This window comes from Prosopis cineraria, unplaced genomic scaffold (assembly GCF_029017545.1).
Source record: "Prosopis cineraria cultivar Desert tree isolate PC_DT_omini unplaced genomic scaffold, ASM2901754v1 PC5, whole genome shotgun sequence".
NCBI classification, from domain to species: domain Eukaryota; kingdom Viridiplantae; phylum Streptophyta; class Magnoliopsida; order Fabales; family Fabaceae; genus Prosopis; species Prosopis cineraria.
Window position 1 is genome coordinate 28,174,658 of NW_026555336.1, and position 19,782 is coordinate 28,194,439.

Consider the following 19,782-nt stretch of genomic DNA (forward strand, 5'->3'; position numbering starts at 1 on the left):
AATTGGGATTCTTGACGTGGCACAACATTGAATGTAAGATCATGCCAACGGGTGAAATTCACAGCAGCACGTTTTATTCCACTGCAGACAATTCGTTTCCGAGAAACAGGAATGTTATGCGTTTAGAGCTGCAAAGCCATGGATCAGTCGCTTCATCGGAGACGATTTTTGACCGTCTGTGTTCTTCGAAGAGGAGAAAAACCGGATTCTTTTTACAACCATGTAGGAATTTGAGACTCGGAATCCACTTTTGCGATCATGTTCTCAAATTTGTTTTCCGTATTCGTTGTTCGTCATCTATCTACCAGTGCGAAGCTTCCGAACATTCCAAGCTCTAGGTACAAGAACTTGGCTATCCGGGAAGCCCAGAAGGCTCTCACTGAATACCTCCATGGTACAAGCTGCTTGCCTTATACTTATGCTGAGCATATTAGCAAAAGCTCTCCTCTTTCGCTCGCCAGTCTAATAACAAAGGTAGATTTTTCAGCTGTCACTTTCTCTAAAAAATTCAAGAAATTTCTTAGGTACCACCCCATCAACGAGTTTGAATTTTTCTTTGAAAGCATTGGCATAGACTATAATGACGTTTCTGGGTTGTTGCGTTCGAACAAGTTTTTCTTTTCCGAAGATCGGACTCTTCTCGATGCCGCTGGTGCGCTTTCGGAATTTGGGTTTCCGTGGAATGATTTGGGTAAGTTGTATGTGGAGAGTAGTTCCATATTTAGGAGTAATGCGGGAGAGCTCAAGTCTAAGCTATTGGAGTTCAAGAAATATGGTTTTTGTAACGTTCATGTAGTTGGTATATGTCTAGCTTTTCCTTACGTTTTGTGCGGGGAATGTGAAGTAGGTTCTGAAAGTGAAGCATTGTTAAATTTTTTGAAGTCGGTATTTTTGGATTTTGAGCTGGCAACATCTGTTGAGGAAAATGTGAATTCCTGGTACGAGGTATGTAGGAAAATTCGGGTATTTTATGATTTATGTGGTGATAAGAGAAGGCTACCGGAGCTTGTAGAGAGAAATAAAAACATCTTTCTTGAACATGGAGAAGAATTGATTCAAAAGGTTGAGTATTTTTGTAGATTTGGTGTAAACAAGGAAGAAGTAGCTGTGTTACTTCTTCAGGCCCCAGAATTGTTGAGTCTTAATTTACAGAAGCCTGTGATTAACATAACAAAGTTATTGGAATACATTGGCTTGGAGACTGAAAACCTGAAGGATGTCACTCAAAATTTTGATCATGTATTGGGGACCAACAAAATGGCTAATCTGCCTCTGGTAATGAGGGCTTTGGACTTACACCAGTGGTTCATTGATAAAATCAAGGATGGAAATCATCAGTTGCTAGTGAAATATATAGTAAGCTATCCTGATGAAGACCGAGCTGAAGAATACCGAAGTGGCTTGGAAATGATTAACGCTTCAAATACCCCAAATCATACCATGAAGAAACTAAATTTGCTTCATAGCTGGGGCTTCGGGGAAAATGCTTTAATCTTTGATCTCTTAGCACACTTGCATGGCACTAGTATTGAATTACAAGAAAGATTTGATTGCTTTCTGTGTTTAGGGATTGAACACTCCAAGCTTTGTAAGATGGTAAGAATGACCCCTAAGATTCTAAACCAAAATGCTCGATCTATAGAGCAGAAGGTAACTTTCCTCTGTCAAGGAATGGGATACTCTTTAGAGTATCTACATAGATATCCAGGTTATTTGCTTTTTGGTTTGGAGAACCGCATTAAGCCTAGGTACAGATTTCATATGTGGCTTACAGAAAAAGGTTTATGTACCAAAGACTATTCCATTGCAAGCATAGTTGCAACTAGTGAAAAGGCTTTTCTAGCTCGTGTTTACAAAATGCACCCAGCTGCTCCAAAACATTGGTTTGAGCAATTCCGGTTATGAGATCCTTCTGAAAGGCATGGAGCCCCAAAAGTCAAGTCCAAACTTCAATCCTGAAGTTGATTCATTCAGTCCTTTTGCTGATATTTTTCTGCAGCTTCTGTTCTGCTTTTCCACTCTAGTATGTCCATCATCCCTCTTATATTTGATTCTTTATTTGATCTAGAGTCCTTTGTTGATTCCAAATTTAGTATTTTCTTCAGGATGTCATCATTCTTTGTGTTAAGCTTGTTTCATCGCTAGGCCGGACTTTCTAACCTGAAAATCTTTTCATTCTCTGCACATTGAAAATATTTCAAGTAATTTTCAATTAACTCTTCTGTAAGCTTTTATCTTTGTAGTACATTTTCATACGCTGATTTGAAAGTTACATTTATTTATGTCAGTGTGACACTGACAATTTGGTGGGAGCCTGGAGGTTGTGTTCTGATTTCTGAATACTGTTTTTTTATTCTGATTTCTGAAGAAGTTTTTTTGCCTGTGCGTTTTGTTGTTCTCATATTACAGCTTCATACATTTGATCAAGCAGTGATTCCTGCGAAGGTTATGAGGGCTGATTTTGGTAGATTACTGCCATAGGTTCTGCCTCTGGAGCACAAGGTAAGAAGAAGAGGCTAAATTTACACTCCAAAGATGCTCATTTGCATAATAAGTTTAAGAGGGAGTGGTGCGTTGCCGTTGTAGGCATTACATTATTTGTTGTGCTCCAGTGACATTAGTTTGCCATTTAATTAGCGTAGGATAATCAAGTGTAAGGATTTGAGCCATATAAGACTTTCTTGATAATGAAGTTTGAGTATGCACTTGTTTTAGTTTCAATGCTTCGAGCCTGGAGTGTTTTATGTAGTTTCCTGCAGTCAGCTTTTCCTTTTTCTTGGATTTTGTCAGTGTGTAAAAGGTAACACTTTACGTGCTGCCTTTCAGGGTAGAAGTATTTCATGAAGTGGAAATGGAAGATTGAAGAATAGTTTATCTTTACAATTATGGCTCTTTAACATTAAGATTCATCATTGTGTAGTTGGTTTTCTTCCCCAAGAACCTTTCTTATTGATCTCAAAACAGAAACGGCATGAAGTAGTTGGAAATTATTCTCAGCATGATATTGCTTGCATCTCGTTGAACATAGTAGCTTATAATATCTTTATCTTAAGTGCGGTTTTGAAAGATGTGTTGCAATCAGCTCTAAACAAGTGAACTTAACACGTCTGGTGATGGTACTCAGCAAAAGAGGACGCCATAAACATCACCAGCAAACACATCGCTTGGAGCCAAGGCCTTTGTAGATGAAGAGCAGCGATTTTGTTAAGAAAGTTGTTTGGTGAAAACACAAAAGTAGCAAGTAAAAGCAGCAAATAAGAGTTATGTGACGAGACCATTACTCTCTACCCAAAAAACTAGACTATTAGAGTGTGCAACGCATTCATTTTTACAATTAAAATCCTCTTCAAGTTTCTTCAATGTGGGATATAGCCACTCCCTTAAACAATTCATTATGTCCTCTTCGCAAGTGGCCCACTAAAAAAACCTATTGATTAGGTAAATTTAAATTTAGCTCTGATGTCATTGTTATAGAGTTGTTACTGTTTTCCCAAAAAGTTAGCCTACTTGGCACACCTCTCAATATAATCAAGAATCTCTTTGAATCTTTTCAATGTGAGACATAACATGTGACTCCTCCTATCCACCAATATCATTGCCAATTCTACGGTTAGCCACCATCACAGAAGCCCAAGTCACGTACACTTAATACTCACAAGGAATTGGAAATCTTTAAGGATGGTCAATTAAAAATGTGATTGCATTTCATAAATATGACGTTGAAATACCATTTATTTGTTATTCATTTGTCATTCGCATCTTTGTCTGGCAATTGAGGAAGCCTTTTACACGATAATTTCCGCAAATAGATTTGGGTGATCAATAATAGTTCTTCAATATCCTCTCACGCAGGATTTCAGTAGCAAATTGACACAACCAAAAGGCTCAAATATGATTGGAGGCTACAGAAACGCAACAGAGGAGGAGCTCAAGTTCGTTCAAGATTCAGATTATTGTTTTCATATTCGTGCATGGTTAGAGTAATATTTTGAGACTCAAGTTGGAGATCAAGTCAAGCATCGTATTCTTTTTCAATCTCAAGCAGGTCGAGTAGAAAAAATGATATGACAGCTCGAATTTTACCACCACTAGATAACATTGGGGAGAAAAGGACAGAGGCTCCGTTATATTTGCACTCTATGCAATCAATAACGCAACAAGATTCAAAAGGATGGGATGACTCGAGCAAATGACACTCACAAAAAAATTGAGATTCTGACATCTGGTATATCAAGAGTCATTGAATGATTATTAATTTACTCAATTATAGGAAGAATTAAGATAGAAGATGAATTGTGTGACTAAGAGGTCGATTCCTTAGCAATCTTGTCAGCCTTGGCAACGACCTCATCAATACCTCCAACCATATAAAATGATTGTTCTGGAAGGTCATCGTATTTGCCATCCAACACACCCTGTCATTTACAGCGCAAGAAAAGAATTATTACACGACAAATGTCATACTGGTAAGAAAGTAAAGGCCCATGCATACATCCAAAATAACAAGCTTGGTATATATACAAGTGCGATGATCCCAGAAGAAATCCTACTCAAGCCACAACCATAGAGGAAGACATGTCCAGAAGGCTAAAAAAGCATAAGCAGCAGATGATTAATCAGCTTACTATTTTTAACATAAAAATCAAGTCTTTTATTGTTCAATTTGAAAATTCAGTTACCGTAAGCATAATTTGAGTCACAACCCAATTCTTTTGGGCCACAAGCTGAAAGAAAATGCAGATAAATAAGAGGTGCAAAAATATTTTACTGCAATTGCAAGTAGCAAATTTCCATGATATCATCATATAGCAGGTATACAAAATGTGAACAAGTATATCCAGGTAAAGACAGAACAAGATAAAAAATTAACACAATATGGAATAAACTGAGAAATGATGTACCTGGAAGCTGTTAATGCTCTCCTTCAAATCTACATATTTGCCCGGGGCACCAGTGAAGACTTCTGCAACGTGGAAAGGCTGGCTCAAAAACCTTTGAATTTTACGTGCCCGGGCAACAGTCAACTTATCATCTTCACTGAGCTCATCCATTCCCAAAATGGCAATGATATCTTGAAGATTCTTGTAGTTCTGAAGGACCTTTTGTACACCACGAGCAGTGTTATAGTGGTCCTCACCCAAAATAAGTGGGGAAAGCATACGAGATGTAGAATCTAGGGGGTCAACAGCAGGATAGATACCCAGCTCGGAGATCTGTTTGATATCAATGATGACAAGTGACTAGTCAAAAGTTGACCACATATACATCAAAGCAACAACCTCAGTAAAACAAAATTAAACCTGTCGTGACAACACAGTTGTGGCATCCAGGTGAGCAAAGGTGGTGGCAGGAGCTGGATCAGTCAAATCATCAGCAGGAACATATATAGCTTGGACAGAGGTAATTGAACCTTTCTTGGTTGTTGTAATACGTTCCTGAAGACCTCCAAGATCAGTAGCCAATGTTGGTTGGTAACCGACAGCAGATGGAATGCGACCAAGCAAAGCAGACACCTCTGAGTTGGCCTGCACAATGAATTACAATGTAGATTAAAGAATATAATCAGAAACTATGCATTGGATGGAAGAAATGCCAGCTAGATAATTTACATCATTGGATGGAAGAAATGCCAGCTAGATAATTTACTCGAATTCCAAATGAAACATACTTGAGTAAAACGGAAAATGTTGTCGATGAAAAGAAGCACATCTTGCCCTTCAGCATCACGGAAGTGTTCAGCCACTGTAAGCCCAGTAAGACCAACACGGGCACGAGCACCAGGAGGCTCATTCATTTGACCATACACAAGAGCACACTTGCTTTCACTCTGATAACATGAAGCAAGCATAGATGACAATAAGTATAATTGGAAGAATACTGAATATTGCAAATATTTTATTCTTATTTAAGTGCATTATGTACACCTGCTTCTCTCCAAGCTTAATGACACCACTCTCAATCATTTCTCTGTACAAATCATTACCCTCTCGGGTCCTTTCTCCAACACCAGCAAACACAGAGAAACCACCTAATCAAAGGATACAGCAAGAACTCAGTACTATGCAGAAAGGTCAAGAATTATGAATCAAACATCCTACAGATATACCATGAGCCTTTGCAACATTATTAATAAGTTCCATAATAAGGACCGTTTTTCCTACACCAGCACCACCAAACAACCCAATCTTTCCTCCCCTTTGGTAGGGAGCAAGTAGATCCACAACCTGCAAGTCAACCGTAGTAGGCCAATCAATACACAGTCATTATACCACATTAACAAACCACTGCCAATGGCACAAAAAAAATTTTGGTCACACAGAAAAAAAAAATGTGGGGAAAAAGAAAGAGGAAGAACCAAAAAAAAAAAAAAGGGGGTACCTTAATCCCAGTAACAAGAATCTGCTGCTCAGTTGCCTGTTCAACAAAGGCAGGAGCTTCTCGATGGATGGGCAAGTAGTGCTCAGTTTCTATACAATTGACACAAAATACAGTCAGTAAAAGCATCTTTATGAAGTGAAAGAACAACCTCCTACGTACTGATCAGCTATAAAGGGCAAGATTAGTTTCTTACTAAGTTCACCCTTCTCGTCAATAGCCTCCCCAATGACATTAATGATACGGCCAAGGGTTGCTCTACCAACAGGAACCTAAATGGGATGCACACAGCATATCAGAAAATTCAAAACAAGAGCTTTTGATCACCGAAACACGTAGGTGAAAAAATAGTGGACTAAGAACAGAATTGACCACCTGAAGACCTGAACAAACTTACCAGCAAAAAAGTACAAGCCAAAAAGAAGAATAATTAAAATTTGGTACAAAAGCATCATTTTAAATACGTGATTGGGAAAATTTATTATAACTAACACACAATGAAATGAACCATATTCACAAAGGAAAACTAGTTTCGAGGCATAAAAATTATCTCACAAATTAGTAATACATACACAATGCAACAGACCAATATTACTCATTTAACATTTTAGGTGCAGACATGATTAGAAGAGGAACCGTTGTACTTTTAAGCTTAAATAGAAAAAAAATCCTAACATACAAAGTGGTAAACTCGCTTCCGGATCACATTAAAATTTACAAATAACCAAAACAAATTTAAAAGGCATTGGAAATATCTTGAAAAGAGTCATTACACAGATCCGGCTGATGGGTCAAGAACCTACAGCTTTACCAGGCCAATGACTAAAAATCAAACTTTCAATCCACATAGTAACTAAACAAGTTACAATCTTCCAAAGCCGCGACTTCCAAAACCAAATCAAAGAAGAGCACTAGATTTAAATAAGTACGAAATACAATCAAGAAATTGAATGTAATTCAATGTTTCCAAAATAAGGCGGAATCAAACAATAATACTAGATAGAAAGGTAACTCAGAAAAAGCAATTCATAAATGGAATGCGAATCAAGGCTTACGGTGATAGGGGAGCCAGTGTTGAGCACTCGCTGTCCTCTAACAACCCCCTCAGTTCCATCCATAGCAATAGTTCTAACCATGTTCTCACCCAAGTGTTGCGCCACCTCCAGTACCAATCGGATCGAGTGATCCATAACCTCAAGTGCAGTCAAGATCGGTGGCAGACCCTCCTCGAATCTAACATCGACGACGGCACCAATGACCTGGCATACTTGCCCAATTGCACCTTTGCCGGTGAACTCGTCGATGATCTTCCCATCACCGCTACCAACAGCGTCCTTCTTCGCCGGAACCGGTGGCGAAGCAGCTGCCGCAGATGTGGCGTACTCAGCGAAGCGAGTGAATAGGTAGCCATATGGAGAAGGACGACGACCCCCAACGCCTGGGGAAGAAATCCTGGGCCTTGAGCTGGTAATGGATGACTTCAATGGAGATCGATGTAATGAGGATCGAAACAGAGACGATAAGATTCTGCGTGAAGCCATTTTCGCGGGGCTTTAGTCAAGTGACTGACAGAAACAGAATGAGAAAAAGGGCTAGGGTTTATGGAAGTCATTTTAAACATATTTTAAAGTATTTGTTTAAGATTTTAAAAATAATCAAAATAAAAAAATAAAATATGTGATTATTTGGAGAGGCTAATTTGAGGGATCGACTTCTCCCTATTTTTTCTCTACTCCATTTTTTCCCCCACTTTCTATTTTAATCATTGAATTCATTTTTAAATGCTTGAGATTTGATGTTTCATAATAGAAATAAGAAGTGGAGAAGAAATGAAGAGAGGAGGAAATAGAGATCATTTTATTAGAAGTTGATAATGAGAGATCATTTTCGATTCATATAGGTTAGGGGTTCAAACTCGTTGACTCAATTAGTGTCAATGAGAATTGTTTAAATTATGAATATTTGAGATTGTTGGTTGACATTAATTATTCAAGGGGAGTTTGATGATTTGTTGAAAAATGATAGAAGTTAATATACCTAACGGGTGAGTCTAAATGTGAGAAATAAGGAATTTGAGTACTTTAGAAATGAAAAATGAGAATTGAAAGTGTATATTTAACAATGTTAATGAGTTAGACTTGATTAATTATAGATTAATTGTTCAAGCACCATTTTAACTTGGAAAGCAAGCTTGAAAGCATATATTGAGAGGTAAATCTTTAACTTCTTAAAAGTTTGAGGTAATTAGATAACCCTATTCTAGGTAGATGTTGGTTAATTAAATTTAATGTGCAAAAATGTGTTTATTTGCATGTATAATTGAATTTGTAAATGTGGAAGTATGCTATGAACCATATATTAGTTTATTAATCTTGATCTTACATAAATGTGGACTTGAATTTGAAATGAATTTTCAAAATATGAAGGGTTAATAAGCAAATAAAATCTTGAACTCTTGCTTGAAAATTGTTTTGAACTCTTAAAATATGCAAAATAAACTCTAAACTTTTGAATTCATAGTAAAATAAATCTTGACCGCTAACTTTTTTAACACAATTACTGTTCACACGAATACTATAACAATTAGGGTTAAATTCATAAAAACAACCCTTAAGGATGGGTAAAACATGAGTCTTCCAAAAAAGAAAGTTAGTCCTATCCAACTTGACAAAAATATTTTGAGTGAGGATGGGTGACGATGGATTTTTAGTAAGAGAAATAGAGATAAATGAATTGATGGAATGTGGGATTGATGATGATTTGGAGAATTCTTCTGCTATGGCAGCATACCTTTTGCTCTGATACTAAGATGAGATTTACATAAAAATAAAAATTGTAACAGTGGCACACAAAACCTTAGGTATTGTATTCTATTTATAGAAACAATTACATAACCCCGATGGTGCCATGTATATACATACAGATAAAGAATAAATGAATGGTAAAGTAAGAAAGAATTTAGAAAAGTTAAATGGGCTTGTTTTGATTGGGCTTTCTTGTTTTGGGTTCTGATTTTACTTCAACAATTCTTGTAATAATTAGCTTGTTGCAATAGCCAGCAACTCTAAAGAGTGACAAATTTGAATGAGGAAGCAGGATGTTGAATTTAAGACATCTACTCATACAAGTTATGAACCTTTTATAGTCATGCATTTTGAAGTCTTTTTTTTAGTTATTTTCTTATGTCAAAACATGCATTCGGTATACAATAAGGAATATGGAAATTAGTTATGATATTGAGTTGGGATATGCCAAAAGTTTGGTTAATGTGAGTGAAGCACACCTCTTCCTTTGGTAACTACTCTAAGCTTAACTAGTCGATTCTTCTTCTTCCTCTTTATTCCTGAATAAAAAGACAAGCTCATAATTTAATAATTTGTATATATATAAACTTGCTAGGACAGTGTGAGGAAGGAAATGTGTATGTAAATTAATTACTGAATATTGCAGGAAGAGAGATGGTGGGGTATGAGTGCCCAAAGCCAATGATTGGAATCCGCAGATATGTGTTCATATTGTTCAAGCATAAAGGAGAGATGCAGCAGGAGGATCGAGATCAAGTGATCATTTAATAAACTATTTATGCGTGTAATTTGTAATTAAATTTTAGTGTATTATTTATCATTTATAATGTAAGCCGTTTTAACTTAGAATTTTATTCAAATGAAAATTTTAATCTTTAAAGGGTTAACATTGTGCAAACAATTATATAGGTTTTTTTTTTTTAAAAAAATACCCAATTACTGCGACTGTTCTGAGATTGAATTGTCACTGTAATTGTTACATTTTTGTGATAGCTCTGTCACCAACTGTCACGAAAATTCTATAATTATTATACTCATTTCTACTGCACTCTGTTTTATGCCACTAAAATAGTTTTTTAACTATCATGAAAATTGTTTTTTCAGGAAGAGTTTTTCCAAAAACGAAAGGAAACTTACATGCCATTTTATTTATTATTTTACTAGACTTTAACAGAAACTTAATAAATTTATAAGACAATAAATTTTTAATTCTTATAACCTAGCTTTATAGTTTCGAGTGAATTTATCTTTTTATAATATAAAAATGCGGCATTATGATTTTTTAACTCTTATAGCTTAGCACTAAATAATAAAAAAATTAAAGTATAAATATACCCTCGAAGTATCTATGCAATAACACCTCATATCCTTAAGGTTTTTTTGGCATAATGTCATCTTAATATTTTTTAATTTGGTACAATGTCACCCTGCCATTAAGGGTTCACTAGGTTGATAGTTAACTAATTAATAAATTTGACTGTTATCTGCTAGCTGGCTTGCCATGTTGTCGCCCACTAGGAGAATTCGTTTTATCAGTGCCACTTTTGTCTTCTTGTTTCCCTAGCTTCTTCATATCTTAAAAGAATTACAACTCTCATAATTGAAAATCTTTGTGTTAGATAAGGCTGGCGCCCAAGAGGGAAATAAATTAAGTATTCTTAAAATTTTCACAAAATATTTCCCCAACCCAAGATGATGATGAACTTAAAAACAATTAGATGTAGAAAGCTTGAATGAAATAAAGAGTTTAAGAGAAGAGAAAGCTTGGCACGAGAATTTACACTCATCTAGCCTAATCACATGATCTACTTTATAACATCCCAAAATTTAATATGAGGGTTAAATTGATTAGTTGAGAAGTTTAATTAGTCAATTGAGGTAATTAGAAGCTTATTAGGGTACTTGTATGGCTAATAGGTCCATTGGACTTTATATAAAGATTAGAAGGGGACCAAAAGAGTCATTGGGCCACTTTAAGCCCAAATTAATGGGTTTAAGTTAAGGTTTTCATATTGTGCCATGCACCATGGTGGACTTTAAAATCCAGAAGACTCAAATAACAACTAAAACAAAAGGAGAGTTGAGTAGGAAATGGAGAGAGGGAGAAGCATGGAGGTTCTAAATCATTGAATAAGCTTCCTCTTCTTTCTCCTTCCCTTTTATGTGTTTTTCTCTCAGTGTTTGGGCTTGGGGAGTTGTTGTTTTTATTTATGGATAATTTCTACCCATTCTAATAACTCTAATGGAGTCTAAGAGTGTTGTTCTATGCTTCAAGTCATTGGGTTTTGTTAACGGTCGTAGTTAAAGTTGCTAACAATGAGTTTAGAGTTGACCCTAATGCTAATTAATTAAGCTTAAGCTAATGATGTTAGCTAACATTATTTATTAAGCTAAATGAAAGTTAAATAAGTTGATGAAGGTGATTTTTGGAATTTATTTTGCTTAATCATGCTTAATGAAGAGTTTAAGGTCTTAACTATGATTAAGGCTAATTAATGACAATTAGCCATTAATAATATGTGTTAATCTTAATTTGTAGATTAATTGTTTTAGAGCGTATTGGGCTTATTTCCATTAATAATGTTTATGTCATGAGATTAAATATTGGTTATATATTCTTAATTTGATAACATGCGCCTAATTATGAGATAAATTAATCAAATTTATATTTATGACATGTTATTGAATAACTTGAGTATGTTTTATGATTATGGCTGGATGTGAATTCACCCTAATGACTAAGGGTGATATGGAAATTTTATCTGGTGTAACCTCCTAGAATAAGGATGGGTTGATCCACGCATGGGTTCATCCTAGAAAAAGTGTAGATCAAACAATTAAGCATACATGCATTTCAAATGTTTAACAATGATGATTTAAAACTTATGAGCTTAAGATATGATCTAATGAATATATTTTTATCATTCAAATTATGATTTAGCTCTCAATAGTTTTTATAATATATCCTAAGAGAAGAAATCAATAAATAATAGACCTACAAAGTCTAAGTTTTTTATTTTTTATGCTTTTAGAGGTTTTATCATTTAGTTAATATATATCATTAATTAGTACAAATAACAAACCTTTGTATTTTAATTTTGTAATTATTAAAATACACGGTTCAACACTTTGTACTTTGATTTGGACCAAAGAAATCACTTTGAAACTCACCCATAATTGAACCTTAAAATTCCCTTTGAAATTGAATCAGGGCTCTCTCAACATGAATTAGGGAGCAAACTATAGTAAGAGAACAACTCGGTCACAATACGAAATTCTCACAAGAAATTTAAAACTCCAAGCTTGGATACAAAAAAGATCAATAAAAAATTGACACCATTGGAAATCAAGAAGAAGGAGAAGAACAAAAGCATCACACATAGTAACAGACTAATATCAATCTTAAAGACAAATCAAAAAACCATAACCTCATATCTACAATACAATACGAACCATATGTCTCAAACTCAAGCCCTGTGCGAATATTGATTTACAAAACTAATTGACTGTACTAGAGAGGAGAACCTTCAACCCAAATCAATAAACATGAGGGTTCAATGAACCCCTATCTTGTATACTCGATAGAACTAGATCCTGTACACTCGATCGGACCTATCGTGCTCAAGTCAGGGGAGAATCTTCAACCAAGATTGACAAACATGAGGGATTGAGGAGAGAAGAGACACGGTGAATTTCAACCTAGATTTACAAACCTAGATCATGCTTTCCCTTCGCAAGTAGAAGTCAAGGCTTCCAATTCCATTCCCCTCCTGAACTCAAGGCTATGCTCAGGCTCTTCCATCGTGCAAGGATGTCAGCCAACTCAAGAGGTGTGAGATTTGGGTTTTGGTTAAACCCTTTTCTGAGTTTTGTAGAAAAATACTAAAGAAGAACGAGGGAGAGGAAGGAATGAAGAAGACGCACTACCAATGACAACATGAACCACCTCAACATCGGTGGAAGCAAGCTGGGTAGCGAGGAGAAGGGGGAAGGGACGAGGAAGAAGGGGGGGAGAAGATGTGGATCTGATTTTTTTTTTAATTTTAAAATCCTAAAATAAGCTAGGTGATTGCCAACAAAGCAATTAAGAGCCAAACTAATAGTCAATGTGGTCAAATCCTAACAAGAGGGCGACATTTATCAAATTAAAAAACATTGGAAGAAAAAAGTTACAGATATAATGTGTGCCTATATAAAAACTTTGAAGGTAAATTTATACCTTAACCCATCATAAAAATATAAAAAACTCACAATGTCAAATTAAAAATATATAAGAAACCCATGATAAATTGTTTATAATTAGTTAATTGTGTATTTTTTTAATAAATTTTATATTTATATCGAATTTTAAATATTGATATTGGCTAATCTAGTGATATAATTTCATTTTCGATACAGTGAAGTACTAACAGTTTTTTTTTTTTAAATAAAACCAATGATAACTTGATTGATGAGTTGGAAAGTTGTTTGTAGGGCCAAGAAGCTGTGGGCTCACATGTTTTAATGAAGGGAGAACCTTAAAACAGGTTAGCGATTTAAGCTCAGTATTCAAAAATTTAATGGGTCAATTAAAGTTTCTTCCACGATAATTGAATCTTAAAACCTGGCCCCTTTTCATCTGTATATGATCAAAACTTATAATGATAATAAAAAAGAAAGAAAAGAAAAGAAAGAGATGATAAATATAAACATGATATGGGATATCAATTTCATGAATTGCATTTTTTATAATAATAATTTTGAAGAATTCAGTTTGAGTATTTCTCATATGAGCAAAAAATATATATCAATCTCTGACTTATTGCAGCCATTTAAACAGATCCAAATTATGTGATGGTGCATCTAAAATCCACTTGAACGATTTAAGTGTTTTTCGAATTAGAAAGAATCTTGTGTGATTTTCAAGAGAAGTGCTATAACATATAATCCGACATAAGGGAATGAAAAAAACATAAATGTAAATAGACTCCCATTGTCTTTTTTATTTCTGATGGACATAGAAGTACACCTTTGTTACATTGGGCAGGCTGCCACGCATCCAGAATCAGATTACTATGTAGGATCGTATAGGAATTAGCCTTCATTGAAGATCAGCACTAAGCAGTATTATTGAAGGACTGGGATGGATCTTCTAAAGTAAATCTTCTCCAGAACCAGTGGTTTTGAAATAGCAAATAGATCTCCTCAATTGGAACTTTCATTGTTTCTGGCAAAAAGAATAATATGAACATGCTCATGATCACAATGAACCCACCGAACAACAAGAATATTCCATATCTGAGATGGCATAGTGACATCAGGAAGAACTGTGCCACTAGCGCTGTGAAGATCATATTCACACACACCACCACACTCTGTGCGGACGACCTTATCTCTAATGGGAAAAGCTCGCTCGGAACTAGCCAACCTAATGGACCCCACGATCTTCCATATGCCAACACAAACAAGAATATCACTATCACTAGAAATATACTTGTCCCTCTTGACAAGTCTTTCCCTTCACCAAACTCTAATGCCAAAACAACTGCTACTGCCACCTGCATATACACACACATGTTGTCAACTTAATTTATGACCAAACTTATGATAATTTTATCAAAACTAGGGTTATTTAATAGAATGGATGAGTTGTTAGACTACCAAGTAGATTAACATTTCAGCACCGGCTTCCAAGAACAATGCTCTTCTGCCAAACTTGTCGACGACAGCCATTGAGATGAGAGGAGCCATGACAAGGGCAACACTAGTAATAACAGAAGAATATAATGAAGCTCCATTCCCAAAGCCTAAACTCTGAAAGATGACAGGAGCATAGAAGAGGATTGAGTTATTCCCAGTCAGCTGCTGGAAAGCCGGGATAGCTAACCCCCCAATCACAAGCTGAGGTCTGTTCCTTCTGAGCAACAAGTTCTGGAATGGGTTCTTTATGGCCTGAGCTTCTCTGCTTGCCTCAATCATATCTTCGAATTCTGCATCTACGTTAGTGGTTCCTCTGATCTTCTCTAGTATGGTTCTTGCTTCTTCCATCCTGCCTTGTTCCACGAGGCTATTTGGTGTCTCTGGGCACAACATGCCTCCTATGAACATTAATGTTGCAGGAACTGTGGCTAAACCTAGAGATAATCTCCATCCCCATGGGTGTAGTTGCTCCGTGCCATAGTTCACCAAGGTTGCTACCAGAATTCCCAAACAAGTTGTTAACTGAAATAATTGATTCACTGCTCCTCGTACTTTAGCTGGAGACATTTCAGAAAGATACAATGGAACGGCCTGCTTATTTGTTTTTCAACATTCAAATAATTAGCTTTGACAAATATATATGATTAGTAGTCTATTATTGACACACACGTACTTGACATGCACCGCATGGCACAATTATTAGACAATGAATGAACATACTTGGTTGCCAAATCCGATGCCGACACCGAGGAGGATACGGCCAATGAGCAACATGGCGATGTTCATTGCAGCGGCATTGATTACAGCCCCGATGAAGAAGCTTATAGATCCGACGATGATGCTGGCTTTTCTACCTTTGTTCTTTGTCAGACTTGAAGCAAAAAATGTTGAAACCAAGGCCGCAAAGTACAGAGACGAAGTAAACAATGTCAATATCTGATCGTCATATTTACAATAATCTGTCTCACTAAGATGCGCATGCTTGTTTGCATAAACACGTGGGAAGAACTCTTTCAGAAAATCATCCATGGACGTCACGCCACCTTCACAAACATATAAATCATGATGAATTAACCGTATGCGTATCGCAACTGACTATATATATATATATATATATATTATGAGTAGGAACTCACCGGAAACACCAAGATCATAGCCGAAGAGAGAGCCACCCATGGCACCGACAATGCAAGAAAATATGAAAAAGCTAGTAATCTTGTACTCATAAAGATGAGCCCTTTTGCCTCCAGCATTGGTAAATCCTCCACCAGCCATTTTTAATCAATATTCTTTTCGTAATCTAAACGTCTGTGTATCACCCTATGGACGAACTACAATTAAATACTAATGTGTTTCTGATGAGATAGAATTTGAAAACAGAAAATGGTTAAGTGTGAGTCATTACAGTTTGTATAAAACTTTCATAAGCCTTATCTAAGCAAGGGAAATGAAGGGGGATAACAGAAAGGGAGATTTTAATGACTTGGATTTTTAAAAAATGGATAAGTGAGCTTATAAATTTTAATATAAAGAATATGCCATAAGATAATGAAGTAAAAAAAATAATTAGAAATTTTTAAGCTCGCTTCTCTATTTTTTTTTCAAAATCTAATTTACTAAAATTTCTCCTCTCTCCAGCCAAACATATCATAAGATTCAAGCATTATATATAATCTTTGTTATATATAACATTTTATACCTAATTTCTGGTGTAAACCTTTAATTATTTCCATATATAAATTTTATATTTGTTTTGTTTTCATAAAACTATAATTAACAGATAATAAAATATGAATATTAATTAGAATTTGGAATACGGGTCAACCCGAACTATATGGGTTGGCCCATATGAGTTAAGAAAATTATGTCTTGAGTTGGGTTGGGTTCAATCTATTTTTATATGAGTTAAAAAAATCTCAATCAAATTCAATCCTCATGTTGGCCCATATGAGTTGAGAAAATTATGTCTTGGGTTGAGTTGAGTTCAACCTATTTTTATATGATTGATGTGAGGACTTTGTAGGTGGACAATTTGAAAGTATTTTTGCATGCACTTTTTGAGTCTGGAGGCATGCCCTAGTAAGCCATCGAGATTTAACTCACTTAAACTTTCATTTATTAAAAAAATATCACATTAGAAAAAAATGACTTTTGGTGATTATTTTTAACGGCGACAAAAAAAAATATTGCCAAAGGTATACTTGTGGCAACGACAATTAGAAGTTGCTACTAAAAGTCACTACCAAAAGCATATTTGTAGCAGTGACTTTTAATTGTTATTGTTAATGGCTCCCTTTTAGCGGCGACATTAATTGTTGCCATTAAAAATAACTTTTAGGTACAACAAACTGTCACCGCCAAAAGCATTTTCACAAAAAATAATTAAAAAATTTAAAAATATATGTAATTACTTTTAGCGGCAACAAACTGTCACAACCAAAAATATTTTTATAAAAAATAATTTAGAAATTAAAAATAATTTTGTAATTACTTTTTTAGCCACAACTATTTTTATAAAAAATAATTACAAAATTAAAAATAATTTATGTAATTGCTTTTAACGGCGACAAAAATTATTTTGATAAAAAATAATTAAAAATTAAAAATAATTTACATAATTACTTTTTGAGTGGCGATAGATCATTGCCACCAAAAGTATTTTTATTAAAAAGTAATTAAAAAATTAAAAAAAAACATATGTAATTACTTTTAGCAGCAACAAACTGTCGCCGCCAAAAATATTTTCATAAAAAATAATGAAAAATAGAAAATAATTTACAATAAAAGTATTTTCATAAAAAATAATTTATGTAATTACTTTTGATGACTACAATTTATCACTGCTAAAAGTATTTCAAAAAAAATAATTAAAAAATTAAAAATTTTTAAAAATTAATTTACATAATTACTATTAACAGAAAAATTTGTTGTCACTAAATATATTTATATCTATAATGAGAAATAAATAACATTAGAATGTGAAAGTTATATATAAACATTAGAGTGTTAAAGTTGTATATAGATGTTGTAAAATGCAAAGAGCATTGTAGACTATCTACTTGACATATTACGCACTTGATGCTTGATTTGATATACACATGGTGTCTACTTCGTTTGCTAAGCTCTACTTTTCACTATCACAGAATTATTTAAATAAGATGCTCCATATTTGACAATTATTAAAATAAGTAACAAATAAAATAGGTGAAGAATACTTGATGATTTTTTGAATTATAGATGAAATTATGTATAAACTTATTAAAATTTATTTATTTTAAATTATAAAATTATTGAGAAGTATTCCCTATTATCTTTAAATTGACTCTGTTAAAGAGACTTTAGTGGAAGTCTAAATTAATTTAGATCAAGTCAAGGCAAGATTCATTCTATTTTGATTATGAAATATTCACTTAGATTTTTAATTTGGAGTTTTTTTTGTTTAACATCTATTTTTAGTTTGTCACATGTCCACCCATTTCCTATCTTAAAGATAATAAAGAATAATTTTTCAAAATGACTATTAACAAAATTTATATAATTAAAATAAATTTTTTATTAAAATATTTTTTAAGATAATTGAAAAATTTTAGATAAAATTTATTTTTAATAACAGAAAGGGAAGCATTTAACTTGGGAGAAGATAAAATTTTAATAATTTATTAATTAATTTTTGAAAAAAATATGGAAAGAAGTAAAAGATATTTAACATAAACTAATATAATACATACTTATAAATAAATTACATACTGAATTATTTTCATTTAAAAAGTAAAATAAAATTTAAAAATTGGTAAAAAAAATTATAAGAAAATTATTTAATATTTAAAAGTTATTTCATTTGAAGTTCATTTTCCTAACAAAAATAATATTTTATTAAAAAAATATAATATATATATATACACACACTCATAGAAATTATTTTAACATATTAATAAATGAAAATAAAATATAATATATATGTATATATTTTTAATAATATATTATTTGATATATGCATATGTAGTTAAATAATATATATTTAATTTCACATATAATAACTGCAGGCGTATTTTGACTCAATTGGCAAAAAAGGAGAATTTAAGGCTTGGGAGGTGGAGGTAAAGAGCTCAAATCTTAATTGACGACATGGCATGATGTGGCACATGATGTGGCATGAGGTGGTACATACATGATAGGTGATGTGGCATGAGGTGTTAATTGACGTGGCACAAGGAAGCATTGACGTGGCATAGGATGACTTTTTTTAAAAAAAATACTTTTTGCAATGACAAAAAGTCATTATTAAAGGTTTTTAGGGGTGACTTTTCATGCCAAACAGTCGCCACCAAAAGTCTAGTTGTTAATAGTTTTTAACGGTGAATAACTTTAGCGGCGTAAAAGATAGACTTTTATTGGTGAAAAACTTTTGGTGGTAACTATGTTTTTCACCACAAAAAACTATTAGCGACCATACTTTTGATAGCAATCCTTTAATGGTGAAAAGTCACCGCTAAAAACTTTTAGCAGCGACTTTTAAACTTTTGTTGCTGTTAAAAGTTATTTTTTTGTAGTGTCAATAGTAATGAATTATTATTTACTTTGACTTTTAACTTTTATGAAATTTTTAATGCCTATTTTGCACCTATCCTGCAATAAAATATTGCTCTTAAAAATAAATAAAGGATGCTTATTTTAAATCTATACACCCATCGTAATTAAATAAATGGGATTAAATTTTTATCTCATGTACCTCTTGTCTCATTTTGGCACTAGGAAGATACCATGAAATCCCAATAAAAGTAGATAAAATGTGGAAAGGATACTAGAATAACAACATTTTTTTAAATTACACAACATGTTAAGTTCAAAATTAAAACAATACAAATATATAAATATAATCATTGAGTTAAAACAACTATAATTTATAATAAAAGAACACAATTAT

The 19,782-nt window shown here is 33.8% G+C and overlaps 3 protein-coding genes across 5 annotated transcripts; 1 reads left to right on the plus strand and 2 right to left on the minus strand.

Annotated features, from left to right (window-relative positions):
• The first annotated feature begins 72 nt into the window (after positions 1–72).
• LOC129310627 (transcription termination factor MTEF18, mitochondrial) lies at positions 73–3,875 on the plus strand. Of its 3 annotated transcripts, none has more exons than XM_054952526.1 (3): positions 73–2,023; positions 2,410–2,502; positions 3,853–3,875. In XM_054952526.1, exon 1 carries the CDS (start codon positions 259–261, stop codon positions 1,903–1,905), a length of 1,647 nt encoding a protein of 548 aa, XP_054808501.1. In that variant the 5' UTR covers positions 73–258; the 3' UTR covers positions 1,906–2,023; positions 2,410–2,502; positions 3,853–3,875. The 3 variants fall into 3 exon arrangements, with proteins under 3 accessions (XP_054808501.1, XP_054808499.1, XP_054808498.1); XM_054952524.1 differs by lacking the exon at positions 3,853–3,875 and adding an exon at positions 2,827–3,002; XM_054952523.1 differs by lacking the exon at positions 3,853–3,875 and having other exon boundaries at positions 2,410–2,721.
• A 190-nt stretch (positions 3,876–4,065) lies between these two features.
• On the minus strand, positions 4,066–7,957 carry LOC129310626 (ATP synthase subunit beta, mitochondrial-like). The gene is made up of 9 exons (XM_054952522.1): positions 7,431–7,957; positions 6,572–6,647; positions 6,379–6,467; positions 6,107–6,224; positions 5,925–6,028; positions 5,669–5,827; positions 5,301–5,525; positions 4,902–5,213; positions 4,066–4,415 (listed from the first exon to the last, which is right to left on the minus strand). Exons 1-9 carry the CDS (start codon positions 7,914–7,916, stop codon positions 4,302–4,304), a joined length of 1,683 nt encoding a protein of 560 aa, XP_054808497.1. The 5' UTR covers positions 7,917–7,957; the 3' UTR covers positions 4,066–4,301.
• Positions 7,958–14,275: 6,318 nt separating this feature from the next.
• Positions 14,276–16,133, minus strand: LOC129310809 (sugar transport protein 14-like). Its single transcript, XM_054952722.1, has 4 exons — positions 15,995–16,133; positions 15,579–15,901; positions 14,820–15,449; positions 14,276–14,716 (listed from the first exon to the last, which is right to left on the minus strand). Exons 1-4 carry the CDS (start codon positions 16,131–16,133, stop codon positions 14,276–14,278), a joined length of 1,533 nt encoding a protein of 510 aa, XP_054808697.1.
• Between the last annotated feature and the right edge of the window lie 3,649 nt (positions 16,134–19,782).